This window comes from Fistularia commersonii, chromosome 25 (assembly GCF_037954325.1).
Source record: "Fistularia commersonii isolate RoL2024-O1a breed Wild chromosome 25, RoL_Fcom_v1.0, whole genome shotgun sequence".
NCBI lineage: Eukaryota > Metazoa > Chordata > Actinopteri > Syngnathiformes > Fistulariidae > Fistularia > Fistularia commersonii.
This window is the reverse complement of record NC_141308.1, coordinates 1,537,627-1,558,755: the sequence shown is the minus strand read 5'-3', so window position 1 is coordinate 1,558,755 and position 21,129 is coordinate 1,537,627. Positions and strand designations below refer to the sequence as shown.

General features: G+C 37.7%; 1 protein-coding gene across 4 annotated transcripts in view; it reads left to right on the top strand.

The window, feature by feature from the left end:
• Positions 1-21,000, top strand: part of kcnab1b (potassium voltage-gated channel subfamily A regulatory beta subunit 1b) — a 33,771-nt gene extending 12,771 nt beyond the window's left edge. For all 4 annotated transcript variants that reach the window (XM_086172992.1, XM_086172995.1, XM_086172993.1 and 1 more), the window contains 13 exons: positions 4,855-4,898; positions 7,254-7,291; positions 8,362-8,441; positions 8,906-8,950; positions 10,064-10,108; positions 12,110-12,153; positions 15,737-15,823; positions 18,578-18,663; positions 18,934-19,054; positions 19,132-19,226; positions 19,336-19,456; positions 19,650-19,738; positions 19,865-21,000. In XM_086172992.1, coding sequence (XP_086029118.1) covers positions 4,855-4,898; positions 7,254-7,291; positions 8,362-8,441; positions 8,906-8,950; positions 10,064-10,108; positions 12,110-12,153; positions 15,737-15,823; positions 18,578-18,663; positions 18,934-19,054; positions 19,132-19,226; positions 19,336-19,456; positions 19,650-19,738; positions 19,865-19,954 — 985 coding nt within the window. In that variant the 3' untranslated portion in view covers positions 19,955-21,000. The remainder of the gene's footprint in view (positions 1-4,854; positions 4,899-7,253; positions 7,292-8,361; positions 8,442-8,905; positions 8,951-10,063; positions 10,109-12,109; positions 12,154-15,736; positions 15,824-18,577; positions 18,664-18,933; positions 19,055-19,131; positions 19,227-19,335; positions 19,457-19,649; positions 19,739-19,864) is intronic.
• The last annotated feature ends 129 nt before the right edge of the window (positions 21,001-21,129 follow it).

Genomic DNA, 21,129 nt, shown 5'->3' with positions numbered 1-21,129 from the left:
GTTGAAGAACTACACAATCTGTCGTCTTGATTTAGAGAAAGTTTCCTTTGACGTTGCGCTTTAAATGAAGGCTAAAACAAAATGTTCCTCCCAGAGCATAATTGTATTTTAATGCCTCTGCCTGGGAAATCTTGTTTTCATTCTTTTTAGCCTTAATATACCTCTATTATTACAAAGATTATTGTAAATGGTGCTAAGGAAGTGAAACACTGCTGCTATAAATTATATTAGATGGCTTTGTATTCATATCAAAAATCAACTAAGAGACTAAATTATCCATGTAAGCTGCTCATTCAGAGGAGAAGTCCCCCAAATTGATGCACAGGGTTAGCATATCTTTTCATTAATTCAATACAACAGAGTCCCATCCTGCTTGTTACTGAGAGCTGCAATGGCAGTGCTGTTTAAAAAAGCTTTTCTTTTTATCAAAATTTCTCATTTTAATTATTTCCCCAAATTTTATATTAATATCAAAAAAGAATCTCTACAGTTGAAGACTGCATATATGTACATAATCACATAACATCACCCACAAACCCTTACCATGAACAGTGGGCTTGTGGGGGGACTTGTCCAAAACCCCTCTGCTTTTGGTAATTCAGTGAATGGTATCTGCATTTAAAACCACAGTACAGTTCGGAGAAAGCTGATGCTACCAATCCGTTATCAGAAGAAATAGCTATAATTGCTCTGCAAGAAGTGATGCAGACTGAGGATATTTTGTTGTATCATCAACAAGTGCAATAATTTGAATTTAAGGTCCTATCAGAACAGAAAACTAGGCTTTATCAGATCACACATCATGTAAATGGATGACCTGAAGATTTTAATCCATTGTTTCAATATGAGGTGAAAGTGTTTATTAAACCCTCCAATTATACGGCATGAACACAAGTTTAAATTGCATAACCAGGTTTTGATAATGCGTCTCAAGGCAAGCATTACATAAATTGGTAGACTTTGACCTTGAAATCCTTCTGAGCTCCCCCCCCCCTGTTTTTAACGCATAAATACCATGTAACGTTTTATTCCGTCGGCACTTGCTGTGGGATTTTACACCCAGACACTATTTGCAGTCTCTCCTCTTTATTTTGATGTGATGTGAGCACAAAATGCACCAACAGAGAGAAGGATGACATACTTTATTGTTCTATGGTGTGAGGGTGTTCTAGTTATCATGGTGTGATAGTCTACATCTCTCCATCTATCTATCTATCTATCTATCTATCTATCTATCTATCTATCTATCTATCTATCTATCTATCTATCTATCTATCTATCTATCTATCTATCTATCTATCTATCTATCTATCTATCTATCTATATCCACCCCTGGAATTCACAATGGATGAAGTACTTCAGATCTGCCCACATGTATTTCAGTACAGGATCAACCCACAGGCCACTAGCTTCAGTCGTGTGTCTCCGCCTAAAATACATCAGTACTGAGAGATTTGTAGGTCTTAGATTTAACATTTCAAACTGTGTTTTGGAAAATGGGTCAAAACCTTTTTCAATGTTGAACAGTGCACAGTAAAATGAAAGCCATGAATTAAGGTCTGGGCTGTAAGTCAGAGGTGGAAATAATGATTTTTGATTGGTGGGAAAAAAAGAAGCATTAAGCCCTTTAGAAACAATCACATTTCACAAACAAAGTGAATAAGAAATAGGTGATGGAGGTTCTTACAATGTATAAAATACTGAAAGCAAGACAGCTTCATCGATAATATCAATATATTGCCCAAAGATTTATTTATTTGTTGTCATTCTTGTTTTTTTCTTAATACCCCAAATAACTTCAGTTTTTCTCCTCACAACCATAAAACACAATAGTCATTAATCAACACCATATTTCTAGTTCTCTGTTGCATAATAATGTCCAGAAAAATTTATCTCAGCAAAAATTTAAAGTGAATAGAGGTGTTCATACCACAGACACACACACACACACACACACACACACACACACATACACACACAAATGCACATTCCATACAAATATAAATGTGTATGTGCAGGACCTCCGTAACAGCTGGATGTCATTTCCCATCTTTCTCTCAAAGGACGCTTTATCTGTAGAGGGCGTTCCATCTCTTCAGCTCAGGGCTTGGACTTAAAATTGTGTTAGCCTGAGTCCCTTTCCAGCTTCTGCCTGCTTGCGCCTCCATCTTTAGAACTCTCCAACCATCCGTCTTCTTTTTTCTCTATCATTACAGTAATTTCAAATTCAAAGCCAGTAGATTTTCACTCATTTATCTCCAATTTCCTTTCTCACTCTATCCAGGCAGTTTTTACTTCTATCGCTTGACTTCACTTTGCTACTTTCTACCCCCTCCCCACACACACACACACATATACACAGACATTGGTTTTAATATATTTTCCCTAAAGTGAATTATTTTGATCACAAATTTATGGTCACCAACAGGAGTGCGGTGGGAACTGAGTAGGTGGGTGTAATCTAATCCCGTCTGTCCATCAAGGTTGGTTTGTGTGGGTTTGCTTAGTCGACATTAATCCCCCGAGTGTAAGCAGCTTCATCTGCTTACTGCCTTGACAAACCTTGTTATCTGACAAATATTGAGTTGTGGATTCCAATGTGAGGATATGAAAGATACAAAATGCCAAGGTTACGCTTAGAAATCATTTACAGTGTGTGGCTCGCTAAAAGAAGAAAGAAATCCGCACACAATAAAGTAATTAAAGCACCATAACGCACTCATATGTTACTTTTATATGTTTTAACCAGGGAGCCACTAAGAATAGAAAGATCTTTGTACAGTAACAAGTCACACGATGTTTATAAGTGGTGACAGGTTTGTTTGAGGGGGTGTCTTCAAATGACTCATTTGTCTTTTTACTTCAAGGCTTCTTTTGGGCACCATCCAAGCATGAGGGACAAAGCCACAATCATTGGATAACAAAACTGTTTATGTTTAAGCTGGAAAAGACAAGTTGACCTCCCTTTTGTGCTCACTTCAAAATGTACGAGATTCTGTATTATTTTGTCCGTCAGCTTTCTTTAACGTTACCTCTTTGTCATCTGCAGACACTAAAGCACCCAATTACTCCTGGGGAGAAAGTCTATTTTCTGTGTTGCAAATTGCATGTTGCTGAATAAATAGCTTCGTCAGTGTTGTGCTTTGGAAGGCACGGTATTTCTTAGAAACGAAACCCATCCAGTCATACCGTACCATACCATGGGTAGTGAGGTTAATAATCAGTGTACAGAAATGCTGCACCCCTCAAAGGCACAAGGGAGAGAGACACAGATTCAGCGACTGCAGGTGCTGAACATTAGCTTTGTTGCTCTCTTGTCATTAAGATTGCAAGTAGACACACACTGCAAATTTAGCTCATGGAAGATCTCCAAAAGCAAAGTTAATTTGTCCATAGACAGTCAGCTTTATATTGAAGTAGAAACTGCTCGCAACTGCTTGTAATTTGTGCAAGCCATTTATATCTTGTATATACAGTATATAAATTGTACAAAACCCCACAACTGTACATATTCTGTCTGTATCCAAAGTCTAATCTACAGTGTAGATTATGTTCATGAATAAGGGCGCATCTACAATACATGACTGAAATGACATTCATCTCCATGCTATATCTTGACACACATATACATTTTCATCATGAACTATTTAATTTACACTAGCATCACTTCAATTGTCACTTTCATGTGTATGTTTTCTTCCTTGTTATTGGCTTGGCTGAACTATGGTATGGATGACTGATGCTACCCCTAATTGAACTGGCTGGAGGCAGTGCAAGATAGACCAGGCTTGGATAAGTCTGCCCTCATAGCAGCTGCACAGACCATTAGTTGTGTGGCAAGAGACTAGATTGCTCAACGGCGCAGTCCCTATGCATAACTGTAGATTACTTCTGTGACGTTAAAAAACAAATATTAAATTATGACATAGTTTCCCATTCCGTGATTGGCCTTTTTTTGCTTAGAATTGCAGGCTTGATGAGTCTGTTCACTGTATAAATTAAATAATGTCCTGTATCAGTTGATTATGGCTGTCTGTGTGACGCTGCTGGTGGCCTGCCCTAATTTCCCCTTTGCTTTGGTCCGTATGTATAGTCTGTATATCACACAGTAGGAAGACATCTATGTTTTATGAATTGTGAAACCATATTTAAATTTGAGATCTTCAATTCTGAACTAAGGAATGCAGGATGTTTTGGTTCATTTTTTATGTGAGAGATGTGAATGTTACATGGAATTTCTCTGTTCCAAACAAACATCAGGCATACGTTGTGGCATTATGGAGTTAATGGTTCAAGATGGAGCAGAAATCAAATTTGACACATGGCATAAACCAGCATCTATCTTGAGAAATACAGGCATGATAAAAAGTTTGCTCAAGAGAGAGCACAGGTTTTTGCTTTTCATCAAAATAATAACAATAAAAAGCCCGAGGACTGAAACACTCTGCTTTATGCAGATGTCAAAGGTTTGCAAAGATATGAGATAAGACAACCAAATGATGACTAAGAGGTAGAAACGCTAGTGTCCCTCTGTTCTCTCCAATAGGATTCTGGATCGCGTGTTTGGCTAAGGTGGTTCTCATAATGAGTGTTTCTCCTTTCAATCAAATCCTAACCATCCATCCATTGTTATTAAACACCTTACACTGAAATTACTATTGATTTTCTTTGGTTTCTTTCTGCACAATTTCATTTGATTTATGGAAACAATATAGATTTTGGCTTCGAGCTGGCGTAAAATCAATTTTTGCTCATGACAAAATGGAACAGCGTTCCAATTCCACGCGTGCTCAAACCACGACATTTTGTGCGTAAACAATGTTGTTTGACTTCATATTATATTTTCCTTCCAAGGAACCTGGGAAAATCTGGATTGCGTGTCTCCTGTCTTGGACTAGGTGAGTAACTTGGATCAGCATGAGAAACAACTGTGTAATGATGGGATAAGCTTTCAGTTGCAAACTCAGGTGAAATTGGTGTCTGGAAAGAGAATGTGAAATCAGTTTCAGACACAGAGATTGGGTGGTTGTTTTAATTTACTATATCATTATGCAACACTCTAGATCCTATGCCACTTCCATATATAAGGAAACATATTTAAGGCAGCACAAAGGAGTTGATTTGTCCTCTTTAGTATTTAATTAATTTTACAGGTTCCAAAAAACTTTTTTTTCAGTTATCACGCACATTAAATGCATGCCAGATGGTAAACAGTTTTAATCATCCCAAAACGACTAACTCACTTACTAAATCTGTTGTTTGTTTGCATGCATGTGCAAGTGCAGACCGTGTCAATTTGTTGTGCATGATGTGCTGCACCGCAGCATGTGTCAGCCATTTTGCCCAAGGGAGTATGTCCATGAAGACAAAAAAAAAACTCAAAAAACCAAAAGAATGATATCTTTTCCTGAAACAGCAAACAGTGAAGCAAACAAATGAGAGTAAAAAAATCATGAATTAGTAAGTAAACCCTGTGGTTTGTTTTCCATAAAGGGGATTAAGTCACATCACTCTAAGCAGCAGAGTATGGTCAAGAGGGATGCATCTAGATGGGGATGGATGTGGTGGTATACTTTTGGTATTTATTCTCAATATTGAAATTGGATCTTGCGTTAAAATACAAATAGCTAACAAATGTAACAAAATATGATTTTTTTTTGGTATGTTTGCATGCATGTTTACTTAGTCATAGACTGTTAAGAAAGTATTGGTTCTTATGATGTTTTGTTCCGTCTGCTGCAGCTTGCTGTGGTTTAAACAGCAGGGTCAACATTATTTTAATTCGAGAATGCAAGGCTCACAGATGAGAGACTGGCTGAAAACACAACATTTTTATCAAGAACTGTGAGGAGTTGATGCAAAGAGGCAGAACTAAAATTCTTTCCTTACATAAATCTATGTAAGAATTGCTCATTTCTTGAATTTGTAATTTGTGAGACTCATAATACGCAATGGAATCCTGCCATCTAACCCCACAGAGATTTCAGGTTTGAAGATTTAATGTTGTGTATGCTCCTTTTTGCGTTTGATACTGCTCTAAAATAAATTATTTTATATTACAACCACTTATTGTAGTGGCAATACCTGAAGTGACCTCAGATGTTTCTCTTCAAAGAATTTAACATTAATTTGGCAGCTTACTTGTTACCTGCCTGCTTGTCTCACAATACATTATTGATATATTCATTTCAGTCATATGCATGATTTTAACCAGTGAATGAGACCATTGTTTTTTAGAATACTGTTCCCTTGATATCTATTGTTTGCATAGCTGAGCACAGAAAATGCATGTGGGGTTTTTCCTTTTACCATTTGTATTTGTCAGTCATCATGGTGTCTGACTTAATTATTAGCTTTGCTACAGCATTTTCTATCATCTTACCGGACTGTGAAAATAAATAGATACACACATCAGCTCATCAACTTATACTTTGAAACCCACACCAGAAAGGACTGTATTGTGTCAATACCGCATGACATAAACTCTACAAAGAAGACATTAAGGAAAAAGTACATCACTTTTGAAAAGCGCATAAAGAGATAGGTCATGTAGTCTTGTCTAGAATCTAACAAACCATGAGCTCATACATGGAAGATGAAGTGTCTGCCAGATACCCCCAAACACATTAGTAGATCTATATGTGTAAATCTTTATATACATATGTATATATATACACACACACACCCACAATCACACTCACACACACACAAATACACAGGCTTTATGTATACGTGTCTATTGTAGTGAGTCACGAATGTTGGGGTTTATGTTGATGCTTGTTTTCTGTGTGATTTTCGGGTTTCTGGGAATTTTGTGGGTGTGGTTTGGGTGTTTTTTTTTTTTTTTTTACCTGGAATTGAGCGGGAACAGTCAGTTTCATTGAATCTTGTGTGGTGTGGCTGTGGCCAACAACAGCTACTGCTTATTAAACGGACGTTTTACCGTCAACCGGGGGTTTTCCATGACTATAACGTTACACTATTGTTAAACTGACATTACCTTGTGCCTTTTGAAACAGACATGATGACAGGTGTCTCACCAGAGCAGAAGAATGGAGGAAAAAATAGAAAATAAGGCTGTTCAACATTGACATTTGACTGTGGTAGTATGTAGACAAGCGTATTTTGTCATATGCTCATGCTGAAATGTCAATGTGCCAGAAGCAATAATTAAAAATGGTCTGTGATGATGATTTTAAATGCAAAGGCTCTTGCAGACATCCTTTGTATTTGACTTGTATTTCTCCCAACAGGCACATGGGTAACATTTGGGGGTCAGATCACTGATGAGGTGAGACATTAATGTCAAATTCTGTTGTTCAGCTCTTACAACTCAATAAGCAGACATTGAAATGCATCATTTCATACCGCAAAATACAACTAGTAAGGAGCTGTCACACGTAATTTCAAACACAGCAGGAATCATTCCACGAATCTTTCACTATTAGCTCTGTCAAGGCCAAGCAGTATAACCTTTTTGTTCTTCCTGTCACACATGGTTGAGCTTTTTTCTAGCTAGATAGCCTTTTAACCACGCCATCTGTGGACAAGCACAGACTAATGAAGCTGATTGCAGTCGTACGTTTTTTCACAGACTTACCTTTTCAAGTACATACCGATTTTTTCAATATTTTGTCCCGCTGCAATTGTGTTTTTCAGTGCCCATATTTGGACGAGTGGGTGGAGCCTGGTTTCATCTATCATACTTGCCACATGTCAAACTAAAGTCCTTTTTTAAAAACATTGCCAAAGTATGAATATTAAGATTAAAATGAAATGGATCAAATAATGGGTGAATCTATTGGATCGGAACATTTGTCATTTAAAAGCATCCATTATCAAAATATAAATATCATGCTCATTAATTATTTTTATGATAATAATAATAATAAAATTAATTATAATTATCAGTTTTAAACCATGGGTTTAAAACTGCCAGTAATCAGTGAGAATGCTGGGTTTTATGCTGTCTTCTGGTCCTTTATACTGTCTGTTAAACACTGAAAAAGAGACACGTCCTGATGGCAACTGGAATTAAGTGACAGACAAAATGACAAAAAACATTTATCAACAGGAGGCTGATACTGAATAAGAACGTAATCATGACAAAATTGTATACTCCATGTTCAGCTCTGAAAAACTGCAAGCACAAGAACTAGGCCAAGATAGACTAGGCAGTAAACAACTTTAATGAATAAGCAGTCTTCCTGTTGAAATGTATCTAAGCAGCAACGGATTTACTCTCCCTCACATTCTTCGGGGAATTTCCAGGCTCTTTTTAGGTGTATATTTTGGTTGATATTTATAGGATATTATAGCAAACTGACATCTATGGAGGTACATATTTCTTGTCTTTGTCAGGTGGCGGAGCAACTGATGACTATCGCTTATGAGAGTGGGGTCAACCTGTTTGACACGGCAGAGGTTTACTCCGGGGGAAAGTGAGTGTTGTCACCTATTTTGTTATCAATTCCTTACCCACACACAGCATCTGTCTGGATCATTCCCACAGGCCATAATATGTTAACAAGGTTTACTCCCCAATGAGGTCTTATTCACCTCAATGTGCCAAAACCAAAGAGTAGAGCTGACTGTAACATTAATTACATTATCTAATCATCAGTGGAGGCTTCCCACAATGTCGAGGGCTTGATCTCACTTTGAAGGTCTGAAAGTAGCTTCTCATATCTGGGACATGCTGAATAATCATTTAATGGGTTGCCAGTGAAATTCAAGCTGTACGGCCCAAAAACAGTTTATCTCCCTTTGATTTTCAATCAGGTATTCATGCTTTTTATGTGTGGTAGATAACAGTCACAGATGCTCACATAGAGATGGTTGAGATCTAATCTCATCATACATGTGGGTTGTTATATTTTTTTCCTTCTTTTTTTTACATTAACAGAGCAGAGATAATCCTGGGAAACATCATCAAGAAAAAATGCTGGAGGTAATGTGCTGTATCTACCGTGTTAGTGTTGATGTTCTTTCACAACACCGTTACCTACACTTGCCTCAAGGACAATAGAATTGTTAATTCAAAATGAAGAACAATGCCATCCTGAGTCTATTATGACAGCAAAGCACAGATTCCTGATGATTGAAACATTAAATCAAGCATTGTACTGTTTTTTCCCTCCCATATGACAATGGAGCGTTAAAAAGGTCATGTAAAGTAAATTGAAATAAAAATTTAGGAACACGTGTAATGCCATATAAAATAGGTATGCATTGATTTTTCTTTCAAAGCTTTCAACTTTGTATCCATTGTAATGATCTATGAATAAAGCACTTGAAAAATATTGCATGGCAAAATTTTAGCATTGACCAATTTTTGAGGATAATTTATGTTTTAAATGTTTTCATGAGCATGCAGAAATCTTGCAGCAAAAGCTATATGGACAGTTTCCATCACACCTTTCTTATCTGGAAAGTTCTGAAATTTTCAACCCGTAAGAAACAAAAATCAGTTCAGCTGTTTGTGAAATAATAATCAGTAGCTGCAAATTTGTTTCTAACCCTCCCCTCTCTTTCATCGATCTTGGCTGTATGCACTTATATACTGCGGGAAAGAAAATAAGTGATGAAAAAAGAAAAAGTTATCACCCTTTTCAGCAGCTTATACCAGCTGTCTACTGAACTGTGGATACATTTAAATTATTGATTATTTGAGTTAATGTTGAGGGTAAAGTATCCCCGGTGATTCATGCAAGCAAGGTTTTGGGAAAGAGGTTTAGCCTATCTGCCAATTTTAGGTTTGAAAGTCTGTGGAAGGATACTTTTCCTCTCATTTTGAACTATGAAGAATTCTAAAACAATGATGACTTATAGTGAGAGGGTCATGTATGTTATAAAATGAATTCAACATCAACTGTTACGCAATAATATTATGATGCATTCCGCACATTAAAACTCTTATTTTAATCATGACTTTCAAATTGATATGTGTGTATACATGCCAACACCCTCAGAATGGGCTCAGATACATGCATTGATGTACAAATGTAGGCATGCTGACATAAGGACTGTTATGGCTCTCACAATGTTGTTTGTCTTCCTGTAGGCGATCAAGCCTTGTGATCACAACAAAGCTCTACTGGGGAGGAAAGTAAGTGCGTGCATGCCAGGAGATGTTTGTTTGCATATATGTGAGCGGCATCTGATGCACACACAAAAAGCTAAGCCATCCTTAGTAGGTCAAATTCTAACACCCCCACCAGCATGTAAAAAAAGGGGCAACTCGAATATATGGGTAATGCAATAACATATAATATCAAAGGAAAGGGGCAGGTGTGCAATTGAGAAATTTGATTTGACTGCATCAGCTAACATTATTATCAAGTACCAAATCAGCCGTCAGATTTACAGGCCCCTTGTCCCTCCTGCTGAGCGAGCAATGAGCAACTCTTAGGAGCTTGTTAAGCATCTCATCATCCAACTCCACAGAAGACAGTCGCACACTCATTCTCTGTTGCACCCTCCTAATTGTTGGAACAAAATATAGAACAATACAAAATGAAAATGAGGTTCGATTCTGTCTTTTTAACAAATACTGATTTGTTTTTGTACTGAAATGCACTATTCTTCACAACAAACCTCATCTGCCATAGACACAGATTTTTCCTCCTATGCCACAAATTCCCGATGATCATTTGGGCCTCCTTGTTCAACTTCAGTTGGTTTTTCTGAAAAATATTTTTTATTTGGTTCACCGTTATTGAGTAAAAAACCATCCAAATCAACCATTGGACTGGCGACCAGTCCAGGGTCTCACCCGATTGCAGCCGGGATAAGCTGCAGTGACCCTGAGTGCAGGATAAGCGGCAGGCGATGGATGGATCGATGAATTTGCCTTTTCCCTTTAAGATTTCTGTAATTTATGCTGCATTTGACTGGACATCAAGATAAGATAAACTTTATTGATCCCCATACGGGATATTCCTTTGTCACAGCAGCTTAACAGTTATAATGTCAAAAATAAATTTGAATATATATAAAAATAGGGAGACAGTTAGAAGACAGAAGATAGCAAGACATCTACAAATAAACAGACAGCAGGGAGAACAATAATAGCAACAACATCAGGGATAAGAATGGACAATATAATGGAACAGTAAGGGTGAAAAATAGACACCCAGAACTAAACGACAATAGTGACAATAGAGCTGACAAGAATAAAATAAATGAACAAAAATAGGCAGGATGTGTGCGGGCTGGGACCAGCAAGGATAAGAAAGACGGCAGAGTTAGGGCATGACATGTGAATGGGGTGAGGTAGTGAGGTTGTGGAAGCAACACAGACGCAACTCAAGCCAGATAGAGTTTTGTGCCGTCCCGACTGCTGTTGCACAGTCTGATGGCCGTGAGCACAAAGGAGCGTCTAAAGCATTCAGTTCTTCCTTTTTTTTTTCTTTCTCCAAAACACCAGTGCACACCATGTATGTTTTTAAATCACATATATTTAAACAGCTGAAAAATATTGAATGCTCGTAACTCATCGGAACACACAATACTCTGCAGGCTGCTCCTGTTATTGCCCAATTTGTCCGTTGCCTGTCCGTTGCCTGAAGATTAAGTGTGCAAATGTTTTCCCCAGAGCCCCATTCATTTCCACATGGAGTTGATTCCTATAGGAATAAGCATGACTTACATCTAAAGCTGATCCAAACAATAACTCCTAGATGCTGATGTTCTCCCCCGATTGGCCAGAAAATCCCAAACTGAAAGTGAAAACATCTCTGTATTAGTGGTCCAACACTATAAGTTTTCAGAGAATACCTTACCTAAGATCAGTTAAGTACATTTTTTCATATTTAGATCGTACTTCACTTCTTTACACCTGAGAACATGATCAGGATCAGTAAATGAGGGCTAACTGTTCTTCCCATCTTTCCCCAAATGTGTTAGGCCTTTTCCTCTGATAAATCTAAAGATATGTTGGCAGAGGCTTTAGAAATCCCCAAAGAATTGTCTGCTCTACAGTTCCAAGCTTCTTTCGGAGTCATATTTGGTTGTTTTGTACTGAATCTCTTGTTTGGCAGGTTTAATCAATCCCAAGAATATGTGTATGTTGAAACACTTCAAATGTGTTTCTTCTACAACTTTCCAGAGCAGAGACGGAGCGAGGACTCAACAGGAAGCACATCATTGAAGGTAACAAGTCGATTTTTCAACTTTGTCCTTCACATCACCCCATCATTCATAGCCCTCTTGCACTCTGCTAATCTTCCTGTTTTATCTCTTTCCTTCTGTCCCATTTCTTACACCCCAGCTCTCTTCGCTGTTTGATATTGCTCTGTAGATGCACCAAACTCATTGGATCCCGTTTTATTCGATCATACATCAAACTTAGAACAGATTTGTTTTGTCGCTGTTGTCTCTGGTAATATATTACCAGGTACTTTTCCGGCAATCTGTTTCCTAATAATAGACTACGAAAAAGGACATAATCTCAATGCTACTCTCATTTCGGGGTCTTGATGGACTCTATCAAACTCACAATGGTATCTTTCTAACATGTAGTTGACCTCAATCCTTTCTGCTGCACAGCGCAATGCACCGCATACAGTGACTCAGCTCCCTACTTATATATTAACATTCACTGCAGCCTCTATGCCCCCCAGACAAGGGAAGGGAAACTGGCTATACAAAGGGCAAGAGGAGAAGCCAAAAATCTTAGGAAGATAAAACAGAAGTTTAGGGCATTAAATGGGAAACACCAGTAATACTGCCAACTGGCTACTGTCAAGTTGAGGAGGCATCAATATGAGATACTGTAGATGGACTGTCCCTGTCATCCCTCAATACGTTTCAATTCCACTGATGAACTGACATCGTCATTATGCCCAATAATGACTCCTTCTCCGGATTTCATTCAAACAAAAAGGTTTTAATGGCGAGTCAGAATTTCAAATTTTAAGATTATGATGACTTCTGAGGTGTCTTCAAGAAAATTATCATAAATCTCTTGTCCAACAACCTACGGCATTCAAAAAGGACAAAGACATTACTTGAGAGATTCATGATTTCTGAGACGTTTGTGCCTGATTAAATGTATTACTCCTTTTGCCCACTGGTAGAATGTCGTTGTTGTTGTTGTTTTTCTTTTTCTTTTTAAATCCAAAAATAGATTACTTTTGTGGCCTATAAATTCAAGTTGATTGTTGAGACAGCAGACATTGCTTTACCGAGGACGATGCTGCAGACTCATACTATGATCCATGGAGAGCAGCGGCCCCCAACATTTTTTGTACCAGGGACCAGCTTTATGTATGAAAATGTTTCCGTGGACCGGTTAGAGGTGCAGGAGTACAAATAATAAAAATGTTTTCAATTCACAGTATTTAATCTGAATACAACGATTACACTTCATACCAAACAAGTACAGTAATAAGTGCGGCATTAGGGCGAAGGCGGAAACAGTCGTTTTTCAAAATAAGATCCAGACGGACAGACTTTCTTTGCAGACCGGTACCAAATGATCCACGGACCGGAACCGGCCCAGGGGCCAGAGCATTGGGGACCACAGATGTAGAGGATATTTTTCAGCTTGTGTGTGTACAGATGACAGTGAAAGAAGTTGTTACCATACTGGTGGGAAGAGCATCACCCTCTATAGGGATTAACAAGTGATGGAGAAGTTTCTGGCACTAATCTCCTCGGTACTTAATACATTCCCAAAAATACATGTCTTTTGCATTGGCTGTCAGATTTGGTAGTTTTCTGTCCTCCTTTCTGGCAAATACCTCAATTTACATTTATATCTTTTCTCTCTTCTTCTTTGTGTTTTGAGAACAAAAAAACACTTTGTTTTCATCGCTAATCGGCTCAGTATATCATGTTTTACTTTCAGTCAACACTGAATATTATGCAAGCACCAACATACATGTATAATTTTTCCATTGCCTTCCGCTTCTTATTATTCTCTCAGTGTCAAAATGACAGGTTACTTAATCAGCTGACAAGCAGCATTCATTTGTATAATGGATATAGACATTTTTAGGAACTAAAGTCAATTTTACAAGATTAGTATGTGACATCAGTGTGACACTGTATCATCCAGAAAATTATTTCAATTTAAACATTTTGTTGTTAAGCCACTAAACAAAACAATATTGCAGTTTCAACTAGAAATGACTATAGCACACACTACAAAATGGCGGTTTTATCAGTGTTTGCGATCACTGAAGTCGAGGAAAAAAAATGCATTTTATTGATTAATTGACAATGTAACCATTGAGCCCTTATGCCTTATTCAGTACATTCTGGCCACAGAAATGAAGCACAAGTCCGTGACCTCTTTTTTTCTCATGTGAAAACAAAATTAAAAGGAATCAATACATGATAAACTGTCCTTTAGAAACCTGGGACATTTTCAAAAAGATATGTATGTTTTTTTGTATTCAAACAAAGAAAAAGATTTAAGAACTAACTAGGATAGGAAGGGGCGTTTTTGGGCAAGGGAGCAGATCCTATGAATAACAATCAATTAGGGCCACTCAAGTGCTAGTTAAAAGAAAAATCAGCTCAATCAACCACAACAAGAGGGTATTTGTTAATATATTCTATTAGATCACATCTTTGTATGTGACTCCTCAAAGCAATTCATTGTTTTACAGTATTCCTCCAGTGGATCTTGATTGGTCTTCATTTGAGAAATGTTGGTATAATTACTCTGGGACAGATATTTTCCCAAGGATAAAAAAAAAGGTATATGAAATAAAATCCTACTAAAGCAGAAACTTGCATCCTTATTTTTAAAATGTTACAGTTTAACCCAACAGCAATATTTTTTAAAGCAATGTATGTACCGCACATGATGTAATGCTGCACAATCTGCTCTGCATGTAATGAATGTGAAGCTATGTTTCAGCTTTCTTGGACATAGGCGCCCACAGGCAGTGCACTAAGGAGTTTGTACACAATTTTGTATTCCTGCTGCATTGTGCTATGTGAATACAATACAAATCCACCAATGATTAAATGAAGCATTTATCAGTTCATCCTTTGAATCAAATCAACTCAAATGCTTGACACACGTGAAACCACCTTAAGACAAGTGGAATATAATATTTTTCAAATTAGAACTGAGACCATCATGTCTTTAAAAATTACGTTGTAAACGCACGCACACTGACACACACACACACACACACACACCCACACACATAATTTTCTTATACTAGCTAATAAAGCGCAGGAGTTTATTTGCAGTAACAGGATCTATATTTCTTTTTTGCGTACAGAAATGTGTCAGTAAGCAAAGCAGACTCGACATGACTATACAGATGCACATATGTGTTGCATTGGGGGGTTGGCAAGAAAATGACTGCAGGCTTGCCCTGAGTCACATGTACATCATATGTCACTTTTCTATGTTGACGCCTTAGCATAAGACACATCTTAGTGCTGCATGAATACCATGATGACATGAAGGCAGCTATGTGCACAAGGTGATCATTTCCTGCAGATCCAGGGCATAGTACCCATCTCCCTATGTGTCAATATTTTTATTCTCCTACATATCCCAATGATGCGACAGCAAACCACCTAGGTGCACTAGTAACTCACGAGCGGTATATATTCTTGGCTGCTGTAGACAGTCCCAAACTTATAAATGTTACATTGAAAATCAGATATACTGAATGACCTACCCAGAGTGAAGATTATGGCATTTGTACCACAAAAATGTAAACTTGTGTTGTCAATACTGACTGCTTAATTCATCTCACTGCAGGTTTAAAGAGCTCCCTCCAGAGGATGCAACTTGAGTATGTAGATGTGGTTTTTGCCAACCGACCAGACAACAACACTCCCATGGAGGGTAAGCAATAACTGAATAAACCCTGGGGGGTGGGGGAACAATGCATTGTGTTCTGTAACACGAGAAGGTGAGAAATAGTGGCAGGGCCACTGCTCTTACCAGACCTCTGACCTTTGCCTTTACCAAAGGCATTTGTGCTTGATTCTGTGTATTTGTTGAACACACAGTCAGTCACACAATCAAATTTTAACTAGTCTGACAGTCTTGACTCGTTGCTTGTCCTCTATTTTGGTCTAGCAGTCTCCCCCTCTTTCCTTTTCTGTCTCAGTGGGATCACTAGTTTCCACCGGGTCTCTTAGCTGCACCCGCTCTCAGCCCTCCCTGTTCTTCAGAAGCAGGATTATCTGCCCCCCCTGGGGGAAGCTGGTGTATTTTTGGGCTGGACTCACTAGATACAAGCCCTACTGTGTGCTCTATCCCTTCAACACTTCATTTTTTCCCCACACACCTGATGCCACCGCTTATTCCTTTAGTTCAAATCGAGTTTCTTCTTTAGTGATTCCTTCCTTGTGAAGTGGCATATTTCTAGAGTGTCCCGGCTAAATATGGGTGGTTAATCTTTCATTTTGAGGTCTTGCTGTCACTGGGCCACTGGCAGGCGGACCCTCCTGCCTGCTCCTTGCAGATTATTGTAAGAAGAATTTGGCAACGTAGAAGAAAATGAAGAGACAAACATGTTATCCAGTCATGTATTGAGAAAATGTAATATCTGCAGGCTGAATGTAGATTACTTCAGGAATTCTTTCAAGTCTTTGAAGAAGAGCGGGGGTACTAAGCAAAAAGATCTACCTTTTTAACCTTTTGCAATATGCAGCAGTTGCACATATCAAATTAAACAGTTACATGTAGTTGATATTCAGGTTTTTTTTTGTTTGTTCAAAAGTACAACAGGTGTTCATACCTTCAAGTTCAATCTGTACTTGTATCTGTTCTCATGATTTTAACCGTCTCTGACTTTGTGTCAGATAACTCATGTCCCCTTGGGATAAAAAAGTGATGTAATAACGAAAAAGTCCTCCCTTGTTTAAACACTACTCTTCTTTCATCCACTCATTCTTTCTTGTGAATTTCCTTTTTTCCAAATATGGTTTTGACTTGCAATGTCTTTTTGGCTGATAGCCAGCAGACACATTCACAACATATTCTACAAAAACACAACGTCCTCTTCCTTTCTGCCAGGCTCTAAATTCACAATATTTTCCTTTAGTGGCCTTACTGGAGTAAATGCCGCTCATTTTTACAAGATTCGAGATTCAAAGTATATATTGTCATGAGCACAGTCTGGAAATGTGTGTCCCTGCACAATGAACTTCTTACTTTGCTATCCGCAGTAAGCCAAGACAAGACAACATACAAGCCTCAAGTTAAACATTTCATCCAGAATATCAACTAATTCTGTTATTAATAAAATACATTCCATACTAGGCAAATCTGATGATATAATAGCTGGAGTGGAATGGAAAAACTTTGCACCATTATTAATTCATCGTATGAGCAGTCATATGATAGAGCTCCTAAACAAATGCTAGCAAATGCTATGTCTTAAAACATGTGCCCACCCACTCAACAGCATCATTTTGATACCAAAGTAGGCAATATATTAAAACTAATATGAAATTAGGACACACTAAATAAAATTGAGGGACTAAGTTTATGCAGAAGGAAACAGGCCTATATCAGTAAATGCATGGTGTATCAATATAGCAACCTGCAAATAAAATGATACTGAACATTAACACATTAATTCCTTTAACTGTTGAGAGGAAAACCTTTGTCGAGTATTGATGTCCCTCTTTTTGAGAGTGAAAGATGAGCTCACCAGCTCATTACCTGACTATTTCTGTTGTGTTAAGCTGCATGGTTTAAAACCTCCATGTCCCATGACCACAGAAACAAAACCCACTTTATCAGCCATTGAAAATCCCTCATGTTGTGACACATCTATAACATTTGCATAAATTGGCTACATTTTCTTTTCAAACATTCAGAATGTGAGCCAGGCCTACATGCAAAAACATGCTTTCAGCGCCTGTGGAGATCGTCGGGTCTTGTGTGCTGCACTTCTCATTCTATCACAGCACTGGAATAATCTGTGGGATGTCACTGCTAAGAGGCTCAAGGACTAATTAATATACAGAAATAGGCTTGCAGTTTGCACATATTTTTGCTTCGGTCATTTAACAAAGACAACTTTCGAAATATTTATGATTACACAAGAGACATTGATAAAACGTGGAAAAAATGTGCACATTACCTACACTGAAAAATGATTTTCAGTTTTTCATGTTTTGTTTTCAATATCCAATCAAAACTTGATCACACAGTACTAAATAGCAAATGTAGTTTCTCAAGTTTTCAAATACATGTTTCACATGTACAGGAAATAGAAGTGACATTCTGGCCTTCATATTGATTAATATACAGGGTATCTACCTAAATGGATTGCAAAAAATCGAACATGTTGGGTTGTTTTTGTTTGTGGTTTTTTAGGGGGTGGCATCTGACTTGGATATATTTTTCATTCATTCATTCATTTTCTCTTACAATCACTACCAGAAATGTTGCTATACAAAACTGTAAAATAATTTTATATTCAAACAACATGACTTTTTTTGAAGAAGATTTGAAATCAATGAAGGTATAGAACATCATTGAGAGTTGTCTGTCTTGATTATTAATGAACTGCTGATTCGGCATCACTGAGTTTGGATTTTGATAGAAAGATAACTGCTTTTTTTATTTTTGTCTGTTAAGAAATAGTTAGAGCAATGACCCATATGATCAACCAGGGGATGGCCATGTACTGGGGCACATCCAGGTGGTCTGCAATGGAAATCATGGTGAGTGAACTGATTGTTTATATAGCGCAATATGACAATCAATATGACATCATATACTATGTGAGTTTGCTTGAATAAATCAAATCACAGACAATGCTGAAAAAGTAAAAAAAATAAATCGTATTTTTACTCCTTGATGTAAAGAATAATTGTAGCCAATGTCATGTTTCTAAATCAACAGGGTAGCTAGAAATGTGTATTGTAGATATATACATTATTTGAAATTCCATTGCCCCCTTTCAATTGTATTCTTTCTTTACGTTTAATTAGGAAGCATACTCTGTGGCCAGGCAGTTTAATTTGATCCCACCAGTTTGTGAGCAGGCTGAGTATCACTTCTTTCAAAGGGAGAAGGTGGAAATGCAGCTACCAGAGCTCTACCACAAGATTGGTACATATAGTCTGATCTTATAAAGGTTCTCCTGAAGTGTTTCGTAAATTCATAATCACAACATTGTTCAATCCCAGGGGTGGGTGTGGTCTCCTGGTCCCCTCTTGCTTGTGGAATCATCACAGGGAAATATGAGAATGGTGTACCAGAATCCTCCCGGGCTTCTATGAAGGTGCAGGTTGACCTTTGCTTTATCACCAACCTTGTTCTAAATAAGTATTGGGTACGAGCTTCTAAAACCACCATATAAGAAAATCTTTGTCATCTGTATTTTCCTCTAGCCATACCAGTGGCTGAGGGAAAAAATAATGAGTGAAGATGGAAGAAAACAGCAAGCCAAGTTAAAGGAACTGGCTCACATAGCAGAGAAGCTCGGATGTACCTTACCACAGCTAGCCATAGGTAATGACGATAAAAGGACCTTTGCAGCCTCAAATTTTTATTTCTGTTAAAATTTAAAAAAAATAAATGCCAAGAACCGGCAAACAAAATAACTCCTTTATTGCATGCAACAGTTTCTCATTGTGTATACACTATATCTTGTTATCCCCTTAATTTGACCGTGTAAAACCTAACGCACCATTTTCCTTTGTAGCCTGGTGCCTGAGGAACGAGGGGGTGAGCTCAGTACTTCTGGGATCTTCAAATCCAAGCCAATTAACTGAGAACCTGGGAGCCATTCAGGTATTAAGACTATTTCCCAAAATAGAGCCACAGATATAATATATAGTTATAACTTTTCACTGACATATGACCAGACGGCGACTGTGGTATTTGATTGGTTGGTGAAGCTTTGCTTATGAACCACAGGTAATTCCAAAGATGACAGCAGGCATTGCCTCCGAGGTGGATCATATACTAGGAAATCGTCCACACAGCAAACGAGACTATCACCATTAGGATGGACCCTCCTTTTGCAAACTATGCTCCAAAACCGTATCAAAGCTCACTCTCACAGCCATGGCACAATACTTGTGTGCCCAACTATGCCCTTGTATGCCTATGACTGTGTGTATGTGCATATGTGTGACTGTGTCAGTGTTTAGCTTGGCTCCTTGTCTGTATGAAGGTCAGCCAGTACACATTATCATGAAGTGAGCTACATGACAAAGCATGCATGCTACAACCATAGCAGCCAGCTGCTGAAGTCTGAACAAGACTCAATGAGGTTATATCTAATGGGAAATTATCTCCTTCTCTAACAATCTGTGCAGAAGCTGGTGAACCACATAATACAAGGAGTAACAAAGAGGAAAAAGCTAAAAATATATTCTTGGAGAAAAGAACATGCAGTTTTACTTCAAGCATGGGCCAGTTGCAACGATTTCTATGAATATAGGTCACACCAATGTGGTGTATGTATCAACTAGTGTTACAAAAAATGTGTTTGTATTGCTCTGATGAGTTAATAAAGAATAAATCTAGAATGAAGAGCTGATCCAGCTGAAATGACTATATAAACCTACGTACATTATATTTTTTACTTGCTAAGTAGCTATGCCAAAAGGAGTTCTTATTCACCTACTTTTTTATTTTTTCCTGTTTTACCTAAGAGTCAAAAGAAGCGCACAATTAGTGTTCTTTTTATTGATACCATTCTTTTATTAAGCATTCTTCTATGCGTTCTGTTAGTGATTTGTTTAACTTTTATTTGTGTCATGAGTATACTTGTCATAGCAAAGTCTTGGAGAAGACCATCATAACAAATGCTGGTAAATTTTTACTGTAAAACGATATAGTTGATGAAGTGTTTCAGTAAAAAATGACACCATATGGACCCCTGTAGTCATTACACCTTGAACAATTTGCTGTCATACCCAACCTCTGCCAGATGCTAGTTTTACATAACGAGTCTGTTATGTTCTCTATGTTCAAATATATATTTTCGTGTTCTTCATTGGGTTTGTACAAAAAAAAAAGAAAAATAAAGACCTTATTATAATTGCCGGAGATGTGTGAGGGTCTCTTGTGTTTACGTTTAGTTTTTAAAAGGTTTGAATATTAGAAAGTATTAGATAGATCCGGTACAACGGTTAAAAAAACGTGGAAATAAAAACCTAAAGTGATGAAAATCA